At 37.8% G+C, this 27,503-nt stretch overlaps 1 protein-coding gene across 5 annotated transcripts in view; it reads right to left on the bottom strand.

The window, feature by feature from the left end:
* Nucleotides 1-27,503, bottom strand: part of gramd4a (GRAM domain containing 4a) — a 108,942-nt gene that overhangs the window by 12,387 nt on the left and 69,052 nt on the right. For 2 of the 5 annotated variants that reach the window (XM_061914473.1, XM_061914469.1), the window contains 12 exons: nucleotides 23,999-24,060; nucleotides 22,104-22,242; nucleotides 21,949-21,974; nucleotides 13,697-13,788; nucleotides 12,768-12,859; nucleotides 12,633-12,681; nucleotides 9,990-10,061; nucleotides 9,858-9,901; nucleotides 9,681-9,790; nucleotides 9,416-9,570; nucleotides 6,786-6,803; nucleotides 6,337-6,481 (listed from right to left, as the gene is read on the bottom strand). In XM_061914473.1, the coding sequence (XP_061770457.1) occupies nucleotides 6,337-6,481; nucleotides 6,786-6,803; nucleotides 9,416-9,570; nucleotides 9,681-9,790; nucleotides 9,858-9,901; nucleotides 9,990-10,061; nucleotides 12,633-12,681; nucleotides 12,768-12,859; nucleotides 13,697-13,788; nucleotides 21,949-21,974; nucleotides 22,104-22,242; nucleotides 23,999-24,060 (1,004 nt within the window). The remainder of the gene's footprint in view (nucleotides 1-6,336; nucleotides 6,482-6,785; nucleotides 6,804-9,415; nucleotides 9,571-9,680; nucleotides 9,791-9,857; nucleotides 9,902-9,989; nucleotides 10,062-12,632; nucleotides 12,682-12,767; nucleotides 12,860-13,696; nucleotides 13,789-21,948; nucleotides 21,975-22,103; nucleotides 22,243-23,998; nucleotides 24,061-27,503) is intronic. The other 3 variants (XM_061914470.1, XM_061914472.1, XM_061914471.1) reach the window with 3 other exon arrangements.

Genomic DNA, 27,503 nt, shown 5'->3' with positions numbered 1-27,503 from the left:
CACTGACAACACATAATAAACATCAAAATAAGATATTTTGTTGCATATTGCATGTATGTATATACCTACTAGAGGGCGGCCAAACACTGACAACACAAAATAAACATCAAAATAATATATTTTGTTGCATATTGCATGTATGTATATACCTACTAGAGGGCGGTCACACTCTGACAACACAAAATAAACATCAAAATAAGGTATTTTGTTGCTTATTGCATGTATGTATATACCTACTAGAGGGTGGTCACATTCTTAAAACACAAAATAAACATCAAAATAAGGTATTTTGTTGCTTATTGCATGTATGTATAATACCTACTAGAGGGCGGTCACACACTGACAACACAAAATAAACATCAAAATAAGATATTTTGTTGCATATTGCATGTATGTATATACCTACTAGAGGGCGGTCACACTCTGACAACACAAAATAAACATCAAAATAAGATATTTTGTTGCATATTGCATGTATGTATATACCTACTAGAGGGCGGTTACATTCTGACAACACAAAATAAACATCAAAATAAGGTATTTTGTTGCATATTGCATGTATGTATATACCTACTAGAGGGCGGTTACACTCTGACAACACAAAATAAACATCAAAATAAGGTATTTTGTTGCATATTGCATGTATGTATATACCTACTAGAGGGCGGTCACACACTGACAACACAAAATAAACATCAAAATAAGATATTTTGTTGCATATTGCATGTATGTATATACCTACTAGAGGGCGGTCACACACTGACAACACAAAATAAACATCAAAATAAGATATTTTGTTGCATATTGCATGTATGTATATACCTACTAGAGGGCGGCCAAACACTGACAACACAAAATAAACATCAAAATAAGGTATTTTGTTGCATATTGCAAGTATGTATATACCTACTAGAGGGCGGTCACACACTGACAACACAAAATAAACATCAAAATAAGATATTTTGTTGCATATTGCATGTATGTATATACCTACTAGAGGGCGGTCACACACTGACAACACAAAATAAACATCAAAATAAGATATTTTGTTGCATATTGCATGTATGTATATACCTACTAGAGGGCGGCCAAACACTGACAACACAAAATAAACATCAAAATAAGGTATTTTGTTGCATATTGCAAGTATACATGTATATACCTACTAGAGGGCGGCCAAACACTGACAACACAAAATAAACATCAAAATAAGGTATTTTGTTGCATATTGCATGTATGTATATACCTACTAGAGGGCGGTCACACACTGACAACACAAAATAAACATCAAAATAAGATATTTTGTTGCATATTGCATGTATGTATATACCTACTAGAGGGCGGTCACACACTGACAACACAAAATAAACATCAAAATAAGATATTTTGTTGCATATTGCATGTATGTATATACCTACTAGAGGGCGGCCAAACACTGACAACACAAAATAAACATCAAAATAAGGTATTTTGTTGCATATTGCAAGTATGTATATACCCACTAGAGGGCGGCCAAACACTGACAACACATAATAAACATCAAAATAAGATATTTTGTTGCATATTGCATGTATGTATATACCTACTAGAGGGCGGCCAAACACTGACAACACAAACTAAACATCAAAATAAGATATTTTGTTGCATATTGCATGTATGTATATACCTACTAGAGGGCGGCCAAACACTGACAACACATAATAAACATCAAAATAAGATATTTTGTTGCATATTGCATGTATGTATATACCTACTAGAGGGCGGCCAAACACTGACAACACAAAATAAACATCAAAATAAGATATTTTGTTGCATATTGCATGTATGTATATACCCACTAGAGGGCGGCCAAACACTGACAACACATAATAAACATCAAAATAAGATATTTTGTTGCATATTGCATGTATGTATATACCTACTAGAGGGCGGCCAAAAACTGACAACACAAAATAAACATCAAAATAAGGTATTTTGTTGCATATTGCAAGTATGTATATACCTACTAGAGGGCGGCCAAACACTGATAACACATAATAAACATCAAAATAAGATATTTTGTTGCATATTGCATGTATGTATATACCTACTAGAGGGCGGCCAAACACTGACAACACAAAATAAACATCAAAATAAGGTATTTTGTTGCATATTGCAAGTATGTATATACCCACTAGAGGGCGGCCAAACACTGACAACACATAATAAACATCAAAATAAGATATTTTGTTGCATATTGCATGTATGTATATACCTACTAGAGGGCGGTCACACACTGACAACACAAAATAAACATCAAAATAAGATATTTTGTTGCATATTGCATGTATGTATATACCCACTAGAGGGCGGCCAAACACTGACAACACATAATAAACATCAAAATAAGATATTTTGTTGCATATTGCATGTATGTATATACCTACTAGAGGGCGGCCAAACACTGACAACACAAAATAAACATCAAAATAAGGTATTTTGTTGCATATTGCAAGTATGTATATACCTACTAGAGGGCGGCCAAACACTGATAACACATAATAAACATCAAAATAAGATATTTTGTTGCATATTGCATGTATGTATATACCTACTAGAGGGCGGCCAAACACTGACAACACAAAATAAACATCAAAATAAGATATTTTGTTGCATATTGCATGTATGTATATACCAACTAGAGGGCGGCCAAACACTGACAACACAAAATAAACATCAAAATAAGGTATTTTGTTGCATATTGCAAGTATGTATATACCCACTAGAGGGCGGCCAAACACTGACAACACAAAATAAACATCAAAATAAGATATTTTGTTGCATATTGCATGTATGTATATACCCACTAGAGGGCGGCCAAACACTGACAACACATAATAAACATCAAAATAAGATATTTTGTTGCATATTGCATGTATGTATATACCTACTAGAGGGCGGCCAAACACTGACAACACAAAATAAACATCAAAATAAGGTATTTTGTTGCATATTGCAAGTATGTATATACCTACTAGAGGGCGGCCAAACACTGATAACACATAATAAACATCAAAATAAGATATTTTGTTGCATATTGCATGTATGTATATACCTACTAGAGGGCGGCCAAACACTGACAACACAAAATAAACATCAAAATAAGATATTTTGTTGCATATTGCATGTATGTATATACCTACTAGAGGGCGGCCAAACACTGACAACACATAATAAACATCAAAATAAGATATTTTGTTGCATATTGCATGTATGTATATACCTACTAGAGGGCGGCCAAACACTGACAACACAAAATAAACATCAAAATAAGATATTTTGTTGCATATTGCATGTATGTATATACCCACTAGAGGGCGGCCAAACACTGACAACACATAATAAACATCAAAATAAGATATTTTGTTGCATATTGCATGTATGTATATACCTACTAGAGGGCGGCCAAAAACTGACAACACAAAATAAACATCAAAATAAGGTATTTTGTTGCATATTGCAAGTATGTATATACCTACTAGAGGGCGGCCAAACACTGATAACACATAATAAACATCAAAATAAGATATTTTGTTGCATATTGCATGTATGTATATACCTACTAGAGGGCGGCCAAACACTGACAACACAAAATAAACATCAAAATAAGGTATTTTGTTGCATATTGCAAGTATGTATATACCCACTAGAGGGCGGCCAAACACTGACAACACATAATAAACATCAAAATAAGATATTTTGTTGCATATTGCATGTATGTATATACCTACTAGAGGGCGGTCACACACTGACAACACAAAATAAACATCAAAATAAGATATTTTGTTGCATATTGCATGTATGTATATACCCACTAGAGGGCGGCCAAACACTGACAACACATAATAAACATCAAAATAAGATATTTTGTTGCATATTGCATGTATGTATATACCTACTAGAGGGCGGCCAAACACTGACAACACAAAATAAACATCAAAATAAGGTATTTTGTTGCATATTGCAAGTATGTATATACCTACTAGAGGGCGGCCAAACACTGATAACACATAATAAACATCAAAATAAGATATTTTGTTGCATATTGCATGTATGTATATACCTACTAGAGGGCGGCCAAACACTGACAACACAAAATAAACATCAAAATAAGATATTTTGTTGCATATTGCATGTATGTATATACCAACTAGAGGGCGGCCAAACACTGACAACACAAAATAAACATCAAAATAAGGTATTTTGTTGCATATTGCAAGTATGTATATACCCACTAGAGGGCGGCCAAACACTGACAACACAAAATAAACATCAAAATAAGATATTTTGTTGCATATTGCATGTATGTATATACCCACTAGAGGGCGGCCAAACACTGACAACACATAATAAACATCAAAATAAGATATTTTGTTGCATATTGCATGTATGTATATACCTACTAGAGGGCGGCCAAACACTGACAACACAAAATAAACATCAAAATAAGGTATTTTGTTGCATATTGCATGTATGTATATACCTACTAGAGGGCGGCCAAACACTGACAACACAAAATAAACATCAAAATAAGGTATTTTGTTGCATATTGCAAGTATGTATATACCTACTAGAGGGCGGCCAAACACTGATAACACATAATAAACATCAAAATAAGATATTTTGTTGCATATTGCATGTATGTATATACCTACTAGAGGGCGGCCAAACACTGACAACACAAAATAAACATCAAAATAAGATATTTTGTTGCATATTGCATGTATGTATATACCTATTAAAGGGCGGTCAAACTCTGACAACACAAAATAAACATCAAAATAAGGTGTTTTGTTGCATATTGCATGTATGTATGTACCTACTAGAGGGCGGTTACATTCTGACAACACAAAATAAACATCAAAATAAGGTATTTTGCTGCTTATTGCATGTATGTATATACCTACTAGAGGGCGGTCACACACTGATAAAACAAAATAAACATAAAAATACGATTTTTTGTTGCATATTGCATGTATGTATTTACCTGCTAGAGGCTGCTCACACTGACAACACAAAAATAAAGTAAGTAAACATCAAATTAAGATATTTTGTTGCATATTGCATGTATGTATATACCCACTAAAGGGCGGTTACACTCTGACAACACAAAATAAACATCAAAATAAGATATTTTGTTGCATATCGCATGTATTAATTTACCTGCTAGAGCAGGGGTCGGGAACCTTTTTGGCTAAGAGAGCCATACAAGCCAAATATTTTCAAAAGTATTTCCGTGCGAGCCATATGATACTTTTTTTTAAGACTGAATACAACTAAATGAGTGCATTTTTAAGTATGACCAACATTTTTAGAGTATAATAAGTCTGTAGTTCTTTTTCATAACATTGTTATTCTGAAGCTAACCAACAATAAATAAAATACTTCTTACCATTAATGCGACTTCTTGAACAGGTGCGGTAGAAACCGGAAGGATGGATTAAAAGACATGAGAATGTTTTATATTTTGAACGTTATTTTTGACACTGTGATTGCCAGCGGAATTATTCATTACTTATCATGTTAAGCAATGTCAGCTAAGATTTATCTGAGAGCCAGATGCAGTCATCAAAAGAGCCACATCTGGCTCTAGAGCCATAGGTTCCCTACCCCTGTGCTTGAGGGTGCTCACACCGACAACACAAAAATAAGTGAAGTGAATTGTGAAGTGAATTATATTTATATAGCACTTTTTCTCTAGTGACTCAAAGCACTTTACATAGTGAAACCCAATATCTAAGTTACAATCAAACCAGTGTGGGTGGCACTGGAAGCAGGTGGGTAAAGCGTCTTGCCCAAGGACACAACGGCAGTGACTAGGTTGGCAGAAGCGGGAATTGAACCTGCAACCCTCAAGTTGCTGGCACGGCCACTCTACCAACTGAGCTAAACCGCCCCAAAATAAAGTAAATAAACATCCATCCATTTTTCTACTGCTTATTCCCTTCAGGGTCGCGGGGGAGCGCAGGAGCCTATCTCAACTACAATCGGGCGGAAGGCGGCGTACACCCTGGACAAGTCACCATCTCATCGCAGGGCCAACACAGATAGACAGACAAAATTCACACTCACATCCAAACACTAGGTCCAATTAAGTGTTGCCAATCAACCTATTTTCAGGTGCATGTCTTTGGAAGTGGAAGGAAGCCGGAGTACCCGGAGGGCATCAAACGAAGATATTTTGTTGCATATTGCATTTATCAATATATCCACTAGAGGGCGGTCACACTCTGACAACACAAAATAAACATTAAAATGAGATACTCTGTTGCATACTGCATGCATGCATGTATTTACCAGCGAGAGGGCGCTCCAGCTCCGGTAGGTTAAAGATCTCATGGAAGGCTCCTTTCTTGGTGCTGTGGGAGCGCCCCGTTTCCTCTTCTCGGTTCACGCCGCACGGCACGGCCGCCAGGCTGCCTCGGGAAGCCACCGGTTGCACCTACAAAAGGAAAAAAAGAAAACAAAACAATGAGAGACGGCAGCAACGGACCTGACACGAGTGAAACTCTCCAACTATTGTCTAGTTGGTTGTAGGAACAGACGTCAACAATAGAGGGGCACAAAGGAAGGACCTAATATAGCGTGACACTACGGGCCGCTGGTCTTCAAAAAGCCTCTAAGAGAATGGATGCAAGCTTCACGCTTGAAGACGGTTTGATCCATTGTCTTATTGACATGGCGACAGTAGGTGCCACACTCAGGCACAGTAGAGGAACCAGAGGGAGACACACCAAAGGCCCTACCTTCTCTGTTGCAGAGAGCTGAGAGGAAGAAAGAACAGAGGATACCTGTGACTGATGCCACAGCAAACACGCACGCACACACATTCTCTGATGTCCAGGTCTCAGCATGAAGTGGGGCGCCTTTGATGCATTATGGATGGCAGTGACGATAGATGCGTTCATCACTCTGCCACACGGGGCAGTAGTGAGCAGCACTGGAGTTCTTGCAATGATTGTCATGGAAAACGTTTTCATGTATTCAAACCAGATTCATTTGTTGGCAAATGGATTGAAACAGAAATTTAACTTCATACAAATATTATACAGCAACTTTGGAAACATGTTTTTTACTTAAAAATAAGTCTATACTTTTATTTTGTCGCAGTTGGTAAGAGAGTTATGATGTGAAAAGGTTTAGTTTGTGAGATAATAATAATAATAATAATGGATTAGATTTATATTGCGCTTTTCTATTGTGAGATACTCAGAGCGCACACAGAGAAGTTGGAACCCATCATTCATTCACACCTGGTGGTGGTAAGCTACATCTGTAGCCACAGCTGCCCTATTATTATTATTATTATTATTATTATTATAGTTTGTGAGATACACCCGGCCACACATACACTTTTTAAATAATGGATTTATATTTGATCGAAAATTGTTAAAATGTTTTATTTTAGTAGATAAACGATTAAATTAAATTCTAGCCATTAAATTTTTATTTATAAAAATGTAACATGGAACATTTTATTAATACTGATTAAATGTCACGATTATTAGCTGAGATAGGCGCCAGCGCCCCCGAAAGGGAATAAGCGGTAGAAAATGGATGGATTATTTTTAATTACAGTTGAGCCATCACTTTTGTATTCAATACGTTCTTCTGTATACAGTTAAGATTATACTGTATTATTTTATGTTTAGAGTTAATTTTGTTGAATTTGAATTAATTTGTTTCCTGCTATGTAAAATGTAAGTACTCAATAATATTGTAAAAATATGTTACATAATTATAAATATATTTGAATACAATTGATACAAAAATGTTAGCAGCTGATATAAACTCCAGCGCCCCTCCGCGACCCCAAAGGGAAATGGATGGATGAATGGATGTAGGTTAATACTTTAAAAGTAGATTTTAGTCATCACATTTGTATTCAATGTCAAATTCTGTCACACGGGCAAAGCAACTGCTTTTTCGCTTCTAATATTCCTAAAGTTTTAGTTAAGTATTCATTATTTTCATTTTTGTATAAACATTTTGATAGACATTCATATAAAACACAAAAATCAATTATTAAAAAAATGTGGTCAAAATAATTTAGTAACATTTCTGCCATTACATTTTTAATTTTTGGAAAATTATGTAGAAATAATTAATGACTATTACTTACACTTAATATTCAATACCATCCATTCATCATCTTCCGCTTATCCGAGGTCGGGTCGCGGGGGCAGCAGCCTAAGCAGGGAAGCCCAGACTTCCCTCTCCCCAGCCACTTCGTCTAGCTCTTCCTGGGGGATCCCGAGGCGTTCCCAGGCCAGTCGGGAGACATAGTCTTCCCAATGTGTCCTGGGTCTTCCCCGTTGCCTCCTACCGGTTGGACGTGCCCTAAACACCTCCCTAGGGAGGCGTTCGGGTGGCATCCTGACCAGATGCCCGAACCACCTCATCTGGCTCCTCTCGATGTGGAGGAGCAGCGGCTTTACTTTGAGTTCCTCCCGGATGGCAGAGCTTCTCACCCTATCTCTAAGGGAGAGCCCCGCCACCCGGCGGAGGAAACTCATTTCGGCCGCTTGTACCCGTGATCTTATCCTTTCGGTCATGACCCAAGGCTCATGACCATAGGTGAGGATGGGAACGTAGATCGACCGGTAAATTGAGAGCTTTGCCTTCCGGCTTAATATTCAATACCTTTTTTTATATTTACTTTTAAAACTTATTTTTCCATTTTCATTTCTTTCTTTTCTTAACTTGTAAAAATCTGATATACATATTCAAATGTAATAGACTAAAACAAAATAAATAGCAATTAATACAAAAATTAATAACATTAATAAAACCTATATATTTTAGCTATCATATTTGTATTTAATGCATATCTATTTGTCTGCATCTAGTTACTGTATGTTAAAAAACAACTATTTAACCTCTTATATATATTGTTGAGTAATTTTTTTTTTTTTTATTTCCTACCATGTACAATTAATTCAAATACAAATTATTAAAAATATTTAATAGACAATTTTTTAAAAGACTAAAATCAATATTTAAAAAAAAATCAATACATATCGTAAAAAAAAAAGAATACAATTGTATGGATTCCAGATTTACTCGATGCCTATTGTATTCCGCTGTCGTGGAGTCACGTGATATAGTTACTGAATGGAGAGCCGTTTAAAATACTACAGTAATATTAAGAGATTTCCTTCCTTCATGTATTTTGCAAGTCAATGCTGGGGCGGACCTCCTCGCAGACGGATTGTGATGCAACTACAAAGCCTTGTAACAGGTACGCACCTGATTAAATGTCAGCTTTTTGCATTAGCGACAGTAGAAATAATCCTGCATTAGGCATATTTTGCGCGACTAAGCCGTTTCTCTGTGTGAGAAAGCGCGAGAGAAACGCGGCGGACGAGGCTCTTACCCGCCGTGACACAGTGGCGTTGGTCCGCTCTTTGAGCTGGGGGTCTGTCGGGAGGCTGTTCCACACAATGCGAGGGGTGTCGTACTTGTCGCGCAACTTCGGGCAGCTCTTGAAGATGAAGTCTATGATGAAGAACTTGATGCCGGCATACAGGCCTACAGAGGACGATATGAGAATAATATTAGATATGCAATATTAGCTGGGCCTGCATGAACTGATTACTGATTATTGAAAGCACGACAGAGGACTTAAGTTGTGTGTGTACCGATCATGAAGCCCATCAGTTTGTACGGCAGGACGCAGGAGGTGATGAAAGCCACCCACAGGCAGATGTACAGTTTCCGGGTGCTCTCCGGCTGCACCCACATGAAGAGGCTGCCACAGAAAAATACCAAGCCATCAACAAAAATATTCAAACCTCCTTGAACAAAAATGTTCTTACTTTTTTATCTTCTCTAAAACATCTGACATCTTGCCGAAGAGGTTCTGTATGAAGACAAAAGTGTTGCATCAACAGCTATTAGTCAAGTTAAGAGTGTTTTTTGTTGTTGTTTTTTTCAGAGCTAAGTTGCACCTGCGCTTTTTGTGCGACGTCAAGTACGAGCTGAAATTTCTCGGACACAGTCAGGTCTTCCTTTGGAGGGTCCTGCAGAGCGCAAACGGGAGTTACAACAATAGAAGAAGAAAAATATACTGAATACTAAATAGAAAATTAAATTTTGATTTGCAAATCATTACATCATTCAATGTGGAATAATAATTATAATTTCTACAATTTAATTTTTTTCATAATTAAAAGGTACTGGTTAAAATTTAATAAATAATCTTGACCACATCCAATGTTTTTTTTAATATCAACTTTCATCTATTCTAAATAAATTAAAAATAATATGATTTTGTATTTGAAAATAATAATTAGATGAATAATAATTAGAAAATTTAAACAATAAATACCCAAGTAAAACTAAATATTCTAAGAGGTTAAATCGTTTTTCAACATGACTTGTTGCAGACATAAATAGGCATTAAATACAAAAGTATTCATTAAAATCTTTTTTAAATTACTTATAATAAGAATAATAATCAATCAACCTTTTGTCATTAACGTCTATATTTTATTTCTATATCAGATTTTGACAAGTTAGAAAATTAAATAAAAATGATAAATTAAACTAAATAAATAATAACCAATTTTTTTTATGTTATTTTTCATCATGACCGTGTACAGGAAAAACTATTGAATTCTGAATGGCTAAAATATAATAAAAAATAATGAGTAATAATAATGATTATTTCTACATATTTTTTTGGAATAAAAATGGAATGGCTTACAATTTAAAAACATTTTTTTACCACATTTAATTATTTTATAATATATTATTTTTGCTTATTTTATATTAATTAAATTAAATTTTATTTTTGTATTTGAATTAATTCCACATAGTAGAAAGTGAAAATTATAAATACCAAACAAAAACTAAATAACTATTTGAGTTTTATTAGCGGGTTTTCAACATGACTTGATACAGAAATACAGATTGGCATTAAATACAAATGTAATAGCTATTTTTTTAAATGACTTTCAATAAGTAATAATCGCCATTTTTTTTAACATTAGTCTATATTTTAATTTCTACTTCAGATGTTTCACATGTTTACATGAGAAGAAATAAAAATAAATAACACAAAATGAATATTGAACATGATTTTTTCCCCCATCATGACTGTGTACAGGAGAAGCTATTGAATACTAAATGGCTAAATAAATACAAATAAAATGGCTAAAATGTTGTACATTTTACCACATTTAATGTTTTTTGTTTTTTTAATGTTGTCTATTTCATATGAATGTCTATATAATATTTTTGAATATTTTTTTTAAATTAGAATTAATTCTACATCCTAGGTAATAAACATTTTAAATATTGAACTAAAACTTATAAGAGGGAGAATGGTTGTTTTTCAGCATTTAAGTATTTATAGCATTTTTTGTATAAATTTCATTAAAATTTTTCCCTAGCAAATACTTTGTACAATTGTACTTAATACTGTAATTTCACATGAGTAAATAAAAAAACACATTCAAATTCCACATATTAAACAATAAAAAAAAGGACAGAAAATAGTAATTTTCCAAAATATCTGAATACAAAATAATATATTAAATACAAATGTAATGGCTAAAATCCAATTAAAAATATGACATTTAACAGGTAGTACTAATAATCTCAATATTATATTTTCTTACAAATGAAGTGAAGTGAAGTGAATTCTATTTATATAGCGCTTTTCTCTAGTGACTCAAAGCGCTTTACATAGGGAAACCCAATATCTAAGTTACATTTAAACCAGTGTGGGTGGCACTGGGAGCAGGTGGGTAAAGTGTCTTGCCCAAGCACACAACGGCAGGGACTAGGTTGGCTTGTAAGCGGGAATGGAACCTGCAACCCTCAAGTTGCTGGCACGGCCGCTCTACCAACCGAGCTATGCCGCCCCACAGTAGCACAGCCTTTGAAGTTTGAAGGAGCATAGGTATGGGCAGCATCTGTGACATTTAATTTTGCAGGAAAGGAGTGAGTTTAGGGTTGAATTGTCCATCCCTGTTCTCATTTTCTGTCACTATCTTTTTTTTGGGCATTACTACATGCCGTAGTTTTGAAGCAATGCATGATGGGATTCCAGATGTTGTGTGCCAGTGTATTAACGTGCCGGCTGAAATAAACACGCTGAGAAATAGCTCCGTGCCTGCCTACTTGATGGGTTATAGATAAACCTATGGATAACGGAAACATATATAATAGTCTCCTTCTTGTTGTGTGTGCAGTTGCGCACTCTCTAAAAGCCATAGATGTTATAACGTGACTGGGCTGGCACGCTGTTTATATGGAGGGAAAGCGGACGTGACGACAGATCAGATCCGGCTGGAAATCGGGAGAAATTCGGGAGAATGGTTGTCCCGGGAGATTTTCGGTAAATAAAAAATATGACGGCTTAAATTTTGTTCAATTGTTCAAGCTACAAAAATAAAATGTTTTAACAATTCTTGGTTGAGTATTAAATCCATTGTTGAAAAAAGTACGTAGGAAAAAAAGAAAAATACCACAAACAAAACATTTTCACACTAAAACACAATCAAATGCAACAAAATAAAAGTATCAACTGATTTTTTCGGTAAAAAAACATGTTTCCAAAGTTGAACGCTGCTGCGCTTACTTACCATGGGCTCAGAGACCTCAGGCACAATGCTCCACTGGATCCTCCAACCTCTGAAGAATACCATCATGTCAAACAATATTAGAATATTATTCTTTTACATATTTCACAAGTTAATGTGCTTCAGGTGACTGATTACCTGGCGATGAGGTAATTCAAGGACAAGCGCAGGATGGCTAGGAAGAGGAGCATTGGAATGGCCCAGCCGTGCCAAGCAGCGTTCATATAAATCTGCAAAAACAACAAAAAAATAGTTTGTATTGAATATTGGAACTTTGAGTATTATCCGATACTGACAATGATCCGATACAAGAATCAAACACTTTTTCTATTCTGTAGTGTTTAATGTTAGAAAAGGCTTGATCAAGTAAAATGACTCAACGGTATATCCACATATTTATTCATAACCATTTGGAATAGATCTTTTTACTGCCTTTAAGTTGAAGTGTCGTGGTAATTCTTTTTTGTTGGCGACACCTCGTGTCCAAAATAATTAATTAGGTTAAGCTCATGATGCAGCAAGTTTAAAAGATGCGGACACGTTTGATACTGTATACTTTCTAATACGTTTTAAAATGTTGTATGTGTAAATAATATGCAATTTTAATCATTTGATACTTGTTTTTATTAAGAAATGTGCGTTTTTAGACTGCAGTAAGGACACTATGTATAGCTTGTTTTGCTATTGTGTTCTTAGCTGTTGTGTAGCTGCAAGCGCTTTGTAGCCTTTTTAGTCTACCATATTAAAATACAAAAAAATTGCATGAATCAGAGTGCTTATTTTGGAGGTTTTATATTATATAATCTGAGGAATATATATTTTTTCTGATATTAAACTAATATCCGATATCAGATGCAGACCCCACTGTAGTTTATCTATTGTTAAAATGGAACGGCAGCTTACAGACACGGTTGCTAGTCATACTAGCACTTCTATCTACTACTACTTCTGCACTTGTTATTTTTGTGGCGCTTTTGACGATTAGCAGTAAAAAATAACAACCAAATAGCAAAAGGTGTTTCAATATGATGCAGCAGTGTGGTATGTGTGATCACAGTAATACTCACAATGAAGGCAATCGCTGAGGTGTACACAGAGTGCCAATTGGATAAGGCGGAGAGGTTCCTTAAGAAGTTGGTAACAGGCCTGGCTCCTCGTTCTGAAAGAGAAGGAGGCCTATTTAACATGGTCGAAGACACGCTACTTGAAGACCTGAACAGTTTAGTTTAGTCTATATTTGAAGGGACAATGCACAGAAACATAAAGCTCAAAGACAGATATGTTCTGCACCAGATTATAGCTAAATAGCTCATTTCCATCATGGGCAATTATTTAGAAATATCAAATTAATTAATTAAATTAATTAAAAAAACAAAGATTGTCACACACACTAGGTGTGGTGATTTTTGTCCTCTGCATTTGACCCATCCCCTTGTTCAACCCCTGGGAGGTGAGGGGAGCAGTGGGCAGCAGCGGTGGCCGCGCCCGGGAATCCTTTTTGGTGATTTAACCCCCAATTCCAACCCTTGATACTGAGTGCCAAGCATGGATATTTTTTTAAATTTTATCAAGGAAGCACTTTTTTCTCCTAAAACAGAATAATTAAAAAAAAAGTTCAATGAGGGTACATTATTGCCCTAATTCAAATACATAAAATAAAAGGAACAACGGAAAAAATATTGAAAACAGAGGTAAAATAGCAAAATACTATTTTTATTTCAGTGAACATTTTTAATATTAATATATTAATAACATAACATTTTAAAAAAAACAATATAAAAAAATAGGGTTGTGAATTTAAGATTTTTTTTTTTTCAATCAGATAATTAAAATTTTAGAATTCAGATTAATCATGATTACTCACGGGTGACTTTTTTGCTTTCATATTGAAAATAATTTGCTAAAGGAAAGACCCTAGTATTTTTATTGTCAGAATGTCATTTGGGAACGTTTTCATATGTTTTACTTGAATTCATGTCATTATGAATGCGCAAAACTTGGTAATAATTTTATCTAAAGTACTTTCCTCGGCCATCAGGCACATGAACAATAACAACATCTGATAGCTCAGTTACAGCTCTTTTTTATTACCTATTCTGTGTTATGTGTGTTTTATGTTGCACGATTGCACCAAGAAAAATTCCTAGTTTGTGAACCCGTTTTCAAACAACGGCAATAATAACTATTCTGATTCTGATTCTGATTCAGGCTGTGTTTTGGAGTGAAACTTGCTGGTGAGCACACCAGTCGGACTCTCCTCACTCATTTTTGTACTGACGTATGCAATGATCTGATCACTGACCGACCGTATAGTGCAGTGGCGACTACCACCTCAGAAAACACTTGTCTTTCCAAGTACCACCATAATGACCGTCATTTAAATATAGTAGCGTAATAGTCCTAAGTATTCATTAAACACAAGGCAGCGTTTTTTTTTTAAATACTTTTGGCCAGTGTAACATTACAAAGTTTGAATAAAGGAAAATAAAACACTGTAGTTTAGTCAAGTAAATCTTTGCCGTACCATTAGATGGCGCACGAGTATGTATCCTTGGTTTGAGAATTACTGGTATAGCGGTTAAGGTAAAAAAGCCTGTATGGTCAAAGTAAATTGCATGGTTAATCTAAGTGTTTAAATAGTAAATGAGTTATACATGTATAGCGCTTTTCTACCTTTAAAGGGGAACATTATCACCAGACCTATGTAAGCGTCAATATATACCTTGATGGTGCAGAAAAAAGACCATATATATTTTTTAACCGATTTCCGAACACTAAATGGGTGAATTTTGGCGAATTAAACGGCTTTCTGTTAATCGCGCTGGAGGCGATGACGTCAGAATGTGACGTCGCCGAGGTAACACACCCGCCATTTTCATTTTCAACACATTACAAACACCGGGTCTCAGCTCTGTTATTTTACGTTTTTTTGGAACCTTGGAGACATCATGCCTCGACGGTGTGTTGTCGGAGGGTGTAACAACACTAACAGGGAGGGATTCAAGTTGCACCACTGGCAAGAAATCTGCCGCCAGACCCCCATTGAATGTGCTGGAGTGTCTCCACATTTTACCGGCGATGCTAAAGCAGACATTGCACAGAGATGTATGGATAACCTGCAGATGCATTTGCAACGATAGTCAACGAAATCACAAAGGTGAGTTTTGTTGAAGTTGACTGCCAGCTAATCTATGCTAACATGCTACGCTAATCGAAGATGCGAAAGTCCTGATCGTTTGGTCCGCACATTTTACCGGCGATGTTAACGCAGCTATTCGGCCATGCTATGGCTATGAATAGCGTCAATAGCTATTGGTTCAATAGCTTCAGTTTCTTCTTCAATACTTTCATACTCCAACCATCTGTTTCAATATATAATAAATAAATGATAAATGGGTTGTACTTGTATAGCGCTTTTCTACCTTCAAGGTACTCAAAGCGCTTTGACACTACTTCCACATTTACCCATTCACACACACATTCACACACTGATGGAGGGAGCTGCCATGCAAGGCGCCAACCAGCACCCATCAGGAGCAAGGGTGAAGTGTCTTGCTCAGGACACAACGGACGTGACGAGGTTGGTTCTAGGTGGGATTTGAACCAGTGACCCTCGGGTTGCGCACGGCCACTCTCCCACTGCGCCACGCCGTATATATGCGTAATATGCGTAATCTGTTGAATCGCTTAAGTCGCTGAAATCCGAGTTTGAATCCGAGCTAATGTCACTGTGGTATTCCCATTGTTTGTTTACATTGGCAGCACTGTGTGACGTCACAGGGAAATGGATAGTGGTTTCGAAGATAGCGAAAATAAGGCACTTTAAAGCTTTATTTAGGGATATTCCGAGACCGGTAAAATTTTGAAAACAAATTCAAAAAATACAAGGAGCCACTGGGAACTGATTTTTATTGTTTTTTACCCTTTTGAAATTGTGATAATGTTCCCCTTTAAGGTACTCAAAGTGCTTTGACGATATTTCCACATTCATCCGTTCACACACTGATGGCGGGAACTGCCATGCAAGGTCCTAACCATGACCCATCAGGAGCAAGGGTGAAGTGTCTTGCTCAAGGACACAACGGGCATGACGAGGTTGGTAGAAGGTGGTGGTCGAATCAGGAACCCTCAGGTTGCTGGCACGGCCACTCTCCCAACCGTGCCACGCCGTACATGCTTAAAGACCTACTGAAATGAGATTTTCTTATTTAAACGAGGATAGCAGGTCCATTCTATGTGTTATACTTGATCATTTCGCGATATTGCCATATTTTGGCTGAAAGGATTTAGTAGAGAACATCCACGATAAAGTTCGCAACTGGAGAAAAGCCTTGCCTCTACCGGAAGTCGCAGACGATGACGTCGCCCGTTGATGGCTCCTCACATATTCACATTGTTTTTAATGGGAGCCTCCAACAAAAAGAGCTATTCGGACCAAGAAAACGACAACTTCCCCATTAATTTGAGCGAGGATGAAAAATTTGTGTTTGAGGATATTGATAGCGACGGACTAGAAAAAAAAAAAGGAAAAAAAACGCGATTGCAATCGCGTTGCATTGAGACGGATTCATATGTTTTGAGAGACATTTACTAGGATAATTCTGGGAAATCCCTTATCTTTCTTTTGTGTTGCTAGTGTTTTAGTGAGTTTAACAGTACCTGATAGTCGGAAGTGTACGTCCACGGCCGGGTGTTGATGCGCAGTGTTTGGGGAAGTCGACGGCAGCTGTATGGGCGGCGCAAGCTCAGCTGATCTCCGGTAAGAAGCGACTTTTTAACCACAATTTTCTCACCGAAACCTGCTGGTTGACAAGTGGTCGGGATCCATGTCCGCTGTGATCCATAGTAAAGTTTCAACTCCGTGAATTTTAAACAAGGAATCACCGTGTGTTTGTGTGGCTAAAGGCTAAAGCTTCCCAACTCCATCTTGCTACTTTGACTTCTCCAATATTAATTGAACAAATTGCAAAACATTCAGCAACACACTTCTCCAAAATACTGTGTAATTATGCCGTTAAAACAGACGACATTTAGCTGTGTGTGCGTAGCGCTCATACTTCCTAAAAACCCGTGACGTCTTGCGTACACGTCATCATTACACGCAGAGGTGGGCAGTAACGCGCTACATTTACTCCGTTACATCTACTTGAGTAACTTTTGGGATCAATTGTACTTCTAAGAGTAGTTTTTATGCAACATACTTTTACTTATACTTCAGTATATTTATAGAGAAGGAACGCTACTTTTACTCCGCTCCATTTATCGACATTCAGCTCGATACTCGCTACTTTTTTTATCGGTCTATTAATGTTTGTTTTGGTTTTTCAACATAGGATCTACGCATGCCTGCGTTTCACCAATCAGATGCAGTCACAGGTGACGTTGGACCAATCAAACAGAGCCAGGCGGTCACATGACCGTGATACGTAAAACCCGACTTAAACATGTGGACAAACTTATTGGGGTGCTACCATTTAGTGGTCGATTGTACGAAATATGTACTGTACTGTGCGATCTAATAATAAAAGTTTCAATCAATCAATCAAAAGTTTAAAGGAAAAAAATACTTTTAATTTCAACTGTACTTCCCGTCAAAAGCCTAAAGACTGATCGCACGGTTCCTGTCTTCACAATAAAAGTGCCGCTCCATCGCACCTGCGTCGACAAAATAAGAGTCTCCGAAAGCCAGCGCAAACAAGCTAGCAAGCTACGGAGTTTGCCGTCAATGTATTTCTTGTAAAGTTTATAAAAACGAATATGGAAGCTGGACAAATAAGATGTTAAAAAAACAACAAATTTCATGTGGTATTAGACAGAAAGGAGGAACTTTTTTTTCTCCTCCATTTGAAAACGTGGACGTTTTCAAAACTACAATGCAAGTCATCAGAATCAGGTAGTACACCAACTTATATTCTTGTCTTCATGAAAGATAGGAAAATATATGTTAAACATGCATGTATATTCATTAAAACACGTTTAAAATGGCAACAAAAACGGCAAAATAAATAAATATAAATTATATACTGTATATATAAATTTATGTACATATATATGATATGTGTGTGTATGTATATATGAGGTAGATCACCTCGACTTGGTCATTTACTAAGTAATTGATTAACGTTGAAAAACTTATTGGGGTGTTACCATCTAGTGGTCAATTGTACGGAATATGTACTGTACTGTGCAATCTAATAATAAAAGTTTCAATCAATCAATCAATCATTGAATGCCTACTGAGCCTATGGTGCTGTTAAGTTATTGTGGCTCAATGTGCCTTAATTATTTTTATTTTAATGTACTATTATTTAATATATATTATTGTTTTAGTTGCTTAAGAGATATTCCTGGCTCTGAATTTGCTCTTATCTATTTTTATGTTTTTATGCATTATTTGTTGCCGTAATCATTTAACAAACAGGTTACTCATCAGTTACTCAGTACTTTTTTCACAACATACTTTTTACTTTTACTCAAGTAAATATTTGGGTGACTACTCCTTACTTTTACTTGAGTAATAAATCTCTAAAGTAACAGTACTCATACTTGAGTACAATTCCTGGCTACTCTACCCACCTCTGTTACACAACGTTTGAGACGAAACTCCCTGGACATTTAAAATTGCAATTTAGTAAACTAAAAAGGCCGTATTGGCATGTGTTGCAATGTTAATATTTCATCATTAATATATAAACTATCAGACTGCGTGGTCGGTAGTAGTGGGTTTCAGTAGGCCTTTAATGTGATATTATTTGTGATTAATCACATGAGTTAACCTGTTAATTCTGACAGCCCTAAAAGAAAGCGTAAAAGTATGAGCATGCTAAAAGCTTCTACCAAAAAGGTAGCCAGAATGTGGGTATCCCCATTCTGTTTGCGCTATATCTCCTTCCTCTTGGAGAGATTTTTAAGAGTCATCGAGTGTCTTATCACTTTTATGCAGATGACTGCCAAATTTATATGCCGATTTCAAAAGGCCACAGCCCCCTGACACCCCTTCTCAACTGTCTATGCGACATCAAGGCTTGGTTAGCCCAGAATCTTTTAATAACGGATGAGGGAAAAACGGAAATTTTCGATTTTGGTCCGACCCTCACTGACTTGGAACCATTGCAAAATGATGTGCGTCCCAAAGTCACCAACCTTGGCATCACTATAGACAGCGATTTTAAACTTGACAAACAAAGTCACTGGCGTTTTAAAATCGTGCTTTTATCATCTTTGTCTTTTAGCAAAAGGTAAAACCGTTTTTATCTTTTAACCTTTTTGAACAAGTCGTGCATGCAGTAGTCGCCTGGACTACTGCACTTTATGCTGGCAATAGCCAAAAAGCTCTCTCCCGTCCAGAACGCGGCAACACAACTTTTAAAAAGGGGCCAGGAAACGCCAGCATACAACCCCAATTCTTCAGAGTTTGCACTGGCTCCCTGTTTATTTTAGAATTGATTTTAAAACATTGCTGTTTGTTTTTAAATCTTTACATGGACTGGCAACTCAATATATCTCGGACCTCATCCAAATTTACACTCCTGCGCGCGCTCTGAGGTCCGAGAGCCAGCTCCAGCTCGTGGTGCCCGAGACCAGACTTAAAACCGGGGAAGACAGGGTAGTCGGCCCTAAGCTCTGGAACACTCTGCCCCTCCATGTTCAAACTGCTCCCACAGTGGAGTGTTTTAAGTATCGTCTTAAGACCCACTTTTATTCTTTGCCTTTTAACACTATGTGAGTTGTGTGGTCCTCTGTTGTCCTCTTTGTGAAGTGAAGTGAATTATATTTATATTGCGCTTTTCTCCAGTGACTCAAAGCGCTTTTACATAGTGAAACCCAATATCTAAGTTACATTTAAACCAGTGTGGGTGGCACTGGGAGCAGGTGGGTAAAGTGTCTTGCCCAAAGACACAACGGCAAAGACTAGGATGGTGTAAGCGGGGATCGAACCTGGAACCGTCAAGTTGTTGGCACGGCCACTTTACCAACCAAGCTATACCGCTCTTTGTTTTTAAATTTTTTAAATTCTATTTACTGTTTTAATTGGTTTTACCCTTTAATATCGTTTTTAATCATATTTATTTTTATATTGTTTTAATATTTATTTATTTTTTTGTTTTTATTCAGTCATTGGTGGAGCTAAAGATAATATTTGAATATTGTTTTGAGTATTGTTGTGCAGCACTTTGGAAACATTTTTGTAGTTTAAATGTGCTATATCAGGGGTCGGGAACCTTTTTGGCCGAGAGAGCCAAGAAGCCAAATATTTGTAAATGTATTTCCGTAAGAGCCATATAATATTTTTTAACACTGACCACAACTTAACACGTGCATTTTTAAGTAAGATTAACATTTCTGGAGTATAATAGGTCTCTTATTCTTTGTAATATTGTTATTCTGAAGCTAACTGTGGAGGGGGCGTGGCCTGCAGCGAAGCGGGGTGTTGCCAGGATCGGCCTCGAAATCAGCTACGGGTGCTTAGATGGCCCACATGGGACTTGTTATATAATCACCTGTCGCTCTGTTATAAGCAGCAGCCAGGAGGAGAGACGGGGTTGGAGCTGGAGCCAGAGCGCGAGCGAGAACGAAATAGAAAAAGACAATTGCTGGAAAGCAACTGAGAGACTTATATAAAAATAAAACAATATTGTAACCCTGAAACAGGCTCTCATGTCGGTGCTTGGTGGTCTGAAGAACCCCCAGGAGGGCAAGCCCCACACTAACCATTAATAAATAAATAACTTCTTACCATTAACGCAAATTCTTGAACAGGTGTGGTAGAAAAACGGATGGATGGATTAAAACTGCATGAGTGTTTTATATTTTGAACATTATATTTAACACTGTGATTACAAGTGGAATTATCGTGTCAAGCAATGTCATCTCAGATTTATCCGAGAGCCAGATGCAGTCATCAAAAGATCGACATCTGGCTCTAGAGCCATAGGTTCCCTACCCCTGTGCTATATAAATAGAGTGGATTGGATTGGTATGAAGCAAAATAGCCTTACTCCAGCAGCTTTCAACTAGTCTGTACTTTAGCCATACTTTGGTCTTCATTCCGAATACAAAACCAAACTCTGGTCTGTTTACTCCCCGTTTTTAAACCAACCACAACTCATCCAGGCACCAACCAACTACAACTAATTGCGCACTCTGCTAGGAGTGACATCCGATATGCCTACGCGACAGAACCTCGTTGAATTGAAAAAAGCCTGAGATCAATCAGATTCCGTGAGACGACATACCCGATTAAAACGAATATTAGTTGAAATGATATTTCAAATGGACTTTAATGTCTACACACACAAACCCTATCGTGAGTACTTACTGAGTCGCCTCATGTTCTCGGTCAGCCTGTGTGAGGAGACAAACACAAACAATGCACGATTAGACTGATGTCAGTGACCATAAATGAGATAGTGGTCTGCGGGAACAAAAAGATCGATGCTTGATAGGAGATACTCCACAGTAGCTCCTTCCCACCTTTTAGCACTTAGTGGTTCCTCGGCCTCCACCGTGCTCTCTTCCGGCTGGAAGCGGAAGTCTTCGATGTAAACGCCGAAGCGCTCGTATAGCCACTTCTGCAGCCGCGAGCTCCACACCTCCTTCTGCGGCTTATCTGCTAAAAAACAACAGTGGAATCTGAGACACAAAAGACAGTATAAACATACTTGCCAACCTTGAGACCTCAGAATTCACGAGATGGGGGGAGTCGTGTTGAGGGAGGGGGTTGTTGTCCTGGATGAAATGAAATTCTTTTTTCTTATCATTTTGGAACTTGCAAGCGTATTTCTTCATCTTACTCGTCGTCGCCATGTCTCTTCTTCGTTTTTCTGCTTCGTCTCCTTCTTGTCGTGTGTGCAGTTGTGCACTGAGCTCCAAAAGCCGGAGATGTTATTGTAGCGTCCCGGAAGAGTTAGTGCTGCAAGGGGTTATGAGTATTTGTTCTGTTGTGTTACGGTGCAGATGTTCTCCCGAAATATGTTTGTCATTCTTGTTTGGTGTGGGTTGACAGTGGCGCATATCTGTAACACTGTTAAAGTTGTTTATACGGCCACCGTCAGTATGACATGTATGGCTGTTGACTAAGTATGCCTTGCATTCACGTGCGTGTGTGTGTGTGTGTGTGTGTGTGTGTGTGTGTGTGTGTGTGTGTCTGTGCTTGAGATCATACAACATGTCAGCATTTCTTGAAATCTTCGAGTAAAGACCATTGTTATACCCATCCAATGCTACATTATTATGTGACTGGGCCGGCACGCTGTTTATTGCAGTGGTCCCCAACCACCGGGCCGCGGCCCTGTCGATTGGTACCGGGCCGCAGAATAATTTTCAAATAATTTAAATTATTTTTTAATTTAAAAAAACATATATATTTTTTTGTTTTTTTATTAAAACAACATAAAAAACACAAGATACACTTACAATTAGTGCACCCACCCAAAAATAACCTCCCTTTTTCATGACAAAGGGAAAGAAAAAAAGAAAACTATTTATTTATTACTGTGTATCGGCTGGGGACATCTCTGCGCTGCTGATCCGCCTCCGCTTGGGATGGTTTCCTGCTGGCTCTGCTGTGAACGGGACTCTCGCTGCTGTGTTGGATCCGCTTTGGACTGGACTCTCGCGACTGTGTTGGATCCAGTGTGGATTGAACTTTCACAGTATCATGTTGGACCCGCTCGACATCCATTGCTTTCCTCCTCTCTAAGGTTCTCATAGTCATCATTGTCACCGACGTCCCACTGGGTCATTATTGTCACCGATGTCCCACTGGGTGTGAGTTTTCCTTGCCCTTATGTGGGCCTATCGAGGATGTCGTGGTGGTTTGTGCAGCCCTTTGAGACACCAGTGATTTAGGGCTATATAAGTAAACATTGATTGATTGATGATTGATTTATCAACCGTTGACCGGTCCGCAGCTAAAAAAAAAATTGGGGACCACTGGTTTATAAGGAGGAAAGGCGGACATTAAAGGGTGAATATTTCAGGTGAGAGAGGACGCTAAAGGCAGGGAGAATGGTTGCCCCGGGAGATTTTTGGGAGCGTCACTGAAATTCGGGAGTCTCCTGAGAAAATCGTGAGGGTTGGCAAGTATGAGTATAAAGCTGATTTTAAGCTGTTTTCGGACCCAAAGTGACTCATTTTCGAATTCACAGGCTTCTTTTTCACACACACACACTGGAGATCAATGGTAAAAATAGACATTGAGCAACAAGACAGGGAGAAACACCCCTTTCTTATTTTTAGAACTACCAGCTGACTATTGTACACTAATGTACTCTTAATGGCAGTGCCTTCCCGTCACTTCCTTTTTGTCCCTCTTGGGCTATTCTTGGGCTATTCTTGTCACCCACCATCCTCCCCTCAGGTCTTACCTGTTCCATTATTAGAGGGCGACTGTTGTTTTCGGGGAGGCTGCGGCGGGGAATCTTCGAGCCTGAGAGAAATGGAAAAAAGGAAATGCTATAAATGTCACTTTCACTTCATATTGGTGGGAGTTGCATGGTGACATAGTGATCTCCCCCAAAACACAGATATTTTATATATTTAGGGCTGATGCATGAAAATAGTCAACTATCCTGAGAGCGACAAGCATACTAACTTTTCCCCCAACATTTTTTTAGCTAATTTTGCACTTTTTCAGCTAATTATGCAGGCATACACTTTGAAAGCTTACTGAAATGAGATTTTCTTATTTAAACGGGGATAGCAGGTCCGTTCTATGTTTCATACTTGATCATTTCGCGATATTGCCATATTTTTGCTGAAAGGATTTAGTAGAGAACATCGACGATAAAGTTCCCAACTTTTGGTCGCTAATAAAAAAGCCTTGCCTGTACCGGAAGTAGCAGACGATGTGCGCGTCGTCACGGGTTGTAGGGCTCCTCACATCCTCACATTGTTTATAATCATAGCCAGCAGCAGGAAGAGCGATTCGGACCGAGAAAGCGACGATTTCCCCATTAATTTGAGCGAGGATGAAAGATTCTTGGATGAGGAAAGTTAGAGTGAAGCACTAGAAAAACAAACAACCCAAAAAAGGCGACGGCAGTGGAAGCGATTCAGATGTTATTAGACACATTTACTAGGATAATTCTGGAAAATCCCTTATCTGCTTATTGTGTTAATAGTGTTTTAGTGAGATTATAAAGTCATACCTGAAAGTCGGAGGGCTGCGGTGACCGCCAGTGACTCTGAGAGAAGCCAATGGAGGACCCAAGATCAAAGCTGCTGCAGGAGGATGCTAACTCCGCACAAGTCTCCGGTAAGAGCCGACTTAATATCACAATTTTCTCCTCCAAAAACTTGCTGGTTGACATGTGGTAGAGAAACATGTTCGTTAAAGCTTCACAACAAACAAAGAAACACCTGCTGTGTTTCGGTTGCTAAAGGCAGCTGCAATCCACCGCTTTCCACGAACACCATTTTTCTTTATAGTCTCCATTATTAATTGAACAAATTGCAAAAGATTCAGCAACACAGATGTCCAAAATACTGTGTAATAATGCGATGAAAAGAGACGTCTTTTAGCCGTAAGTGGTGCTGGGATAAAATGTCCGCTCAACCAATAACGTCACAAACACGAGTCATCATTACGCAACATTTTCAACAAGAAACTCCGCGGGAAATTTAAAATTGTAATTTAGAAAACTAAACCGGCCGTATTAGTATGTGTTGCAAAGTTAAAATTTCATCATTGATATATAAACTGTGTTGTCGGTAGTAGTGGGTTTCAGTAGGCCTTTATGAGTCATATAACTTGGTATTTCACACCTGCTAACTGTTAGTTTACATTAGTATGCTAACTTTTTCTTTAGCTAATTTCACACTTTTTTAAATCTAATTTTGCAGGCGTACACTTTAAGAGTCATAACTTGGTACACGACACATGCTAACCTTTTAAGGTAATTTTACACCTTTTTTTTGCAAATTTTACCGGCTTACACTTTAAGAATCATATAACTTGGTACATGACACATGCTAAGCTTTTTAGCCAATTTTGCAGCCATACACCTTAAAAACATAACTTTTAGTACTCGGTACATGATGACTGTCAGTTATATTGCTAACATTAGCATGCAAACTCTTTTTGCACGTGTATTGATTGAAACTTTTATTAGTAGATTGCACAGTACAGTATATATTCCGTACAATTGACCAATAAATGGTAACACCCGAATAAGGGGTCCACGTTAATCAATTCATGGTAAGACCTTAGAGTCCTATAACTTGGTACGTGACGTTAAAAAATCTGTTCGGGTCGCGCACTTACAGTATTCACACACAATTTTTTCACAACTTGTATATTGTACTTCTATCGGATAATTTCATATTGGGCTTCAACGAATAATCATCCATCCATACATTTTCTACCGCTTGTCCCTCTCAGGGTCGCGGGGGTGCTGCAGCCTATCCCAGCTGCATTCGGGATAGGCTGAAGCAATTGGAAAAAAATGCCTCAAATCATATATTGTTGCTTCAATTAATTTTTTAACTAATCGTGTAACTCATGGGTGTCAAACTCTGGCCCGTGGGCCAAATTTGGCCCACCGTGTAATTTCATTTGGCCCTTGAGGCAATAATAAATTAACATTAGAGCTGGCCCGCCGGTATTATACAGTGGCAGTGCCGCTGTATCACCGCATCCAACGCTAATTCTCATACTTGCCAACCCTCCCGATTTTTCCAGGAGAATCCCGAATTTCAGTGCCTCCCCCGAAAATCTTCCCGGGGCAACCATTCTCCCGAATTTCCACCCGGACAACTATATTTGGGACGTGCCTTAAAGGTACTGCTTTTATCATCCTCTACAACCTGTCTTCACGTCCGCTTTTTCGCCATACAAACAGCGTGCCGGCCCATTCACGTAATATCTGCGGCTTCTACACACACACAAGTGAATGCAAGGCATACTTGGTCAACAGCCATGCAGGTCACACTGAGGGTGGCCGTATAAACAACTTTAACACTGTTACACCACACTGCGACCCCACACCAAACAAGAATGACGGACACATTTCGGGAGAACATCCGCACCGTAACACAACAGAACAAATACCCAGCACTAACTCTTCCGGGACGCTACAATATACACCCCCGCTACCAACAAAACTCGATTTTGCATGACACTTTAAAGTTATATAAGCCTTGCTTGTTCAATATTCAATGCAAAACTTGTTTAGGTCCCTATTAAAAGGTTAAGTTGTTCAACTTTGGCCCGCGGCTTTGTTCAGTTTAGAATTTTGGCCCACTCTGTATTTGAGTTTGACACCCCTGGTGTAACTAATAACAATTTATAAAATCTGCACCTCTTGGTGTGCTTTGGAATTTAAATACGCAAATATAGTTTCTGCAAGGCCACTGCCATAGAGTGCATGATAGATTTATATTTTTATTATATTTATAAATGCCCACATGTTTAAAGTGTAATTTCAATGTTGATTGATATGCATTTATTAGAAAATAAATGCCAAACAGAAAAACATTTCCACCTTTTTCCGTAAAATTTGTACTGTATTGAGGCTATGAGGAAATGGTGTCCACACTACGGCCCATAGGGGCACGCGGGGGTCTTCAATTTGGCCCGTGAGGCGTCATGAGTTTAATAAGAAATTTGGCCGTAGGGTGATTTACGTCTACCGTATTTTAAAAATCAAAATCTATGCTACTCTTTTGTCGCCATCTTGCAGACAACATGAGTAATTCAGGTCCATGACCACTTGTACTGAAAAACACAACATTTACAATGGGGCAAAAAAGTATTTAGTCAGCCACCGATTGTGCAAGTTCTCCCACTTAAAATGATGACAGAGGTCTGTAATTTTCATCATAGGTACACTTCAACTGTGAGGTACAGAATGTGAAAGAAAAATTCAAGAA

The sequence above is a fragment of the Nerophis ophidion genome, linkage group LG10, assembly GCF_033978795.1.
Source record: "Nerophis ophidion isolate RoL-2023_Sa linkage group LG10, RoL_Noph_v1.0, whole genome shotgun sequence".
NCBI classification, from domain to species: domain Eukaryota; kingdom Metazoa; phylum Chordata; class Actinopteri; order Syngnathiformes; family Syngnathidae; genus Nerophis; species Nerophis ophidion.
The sequence above is the reverse complement of the archived record's forward strand: the minus strand, read 5'-3'. Positions and strand labels throughout refer to the sequence as shown.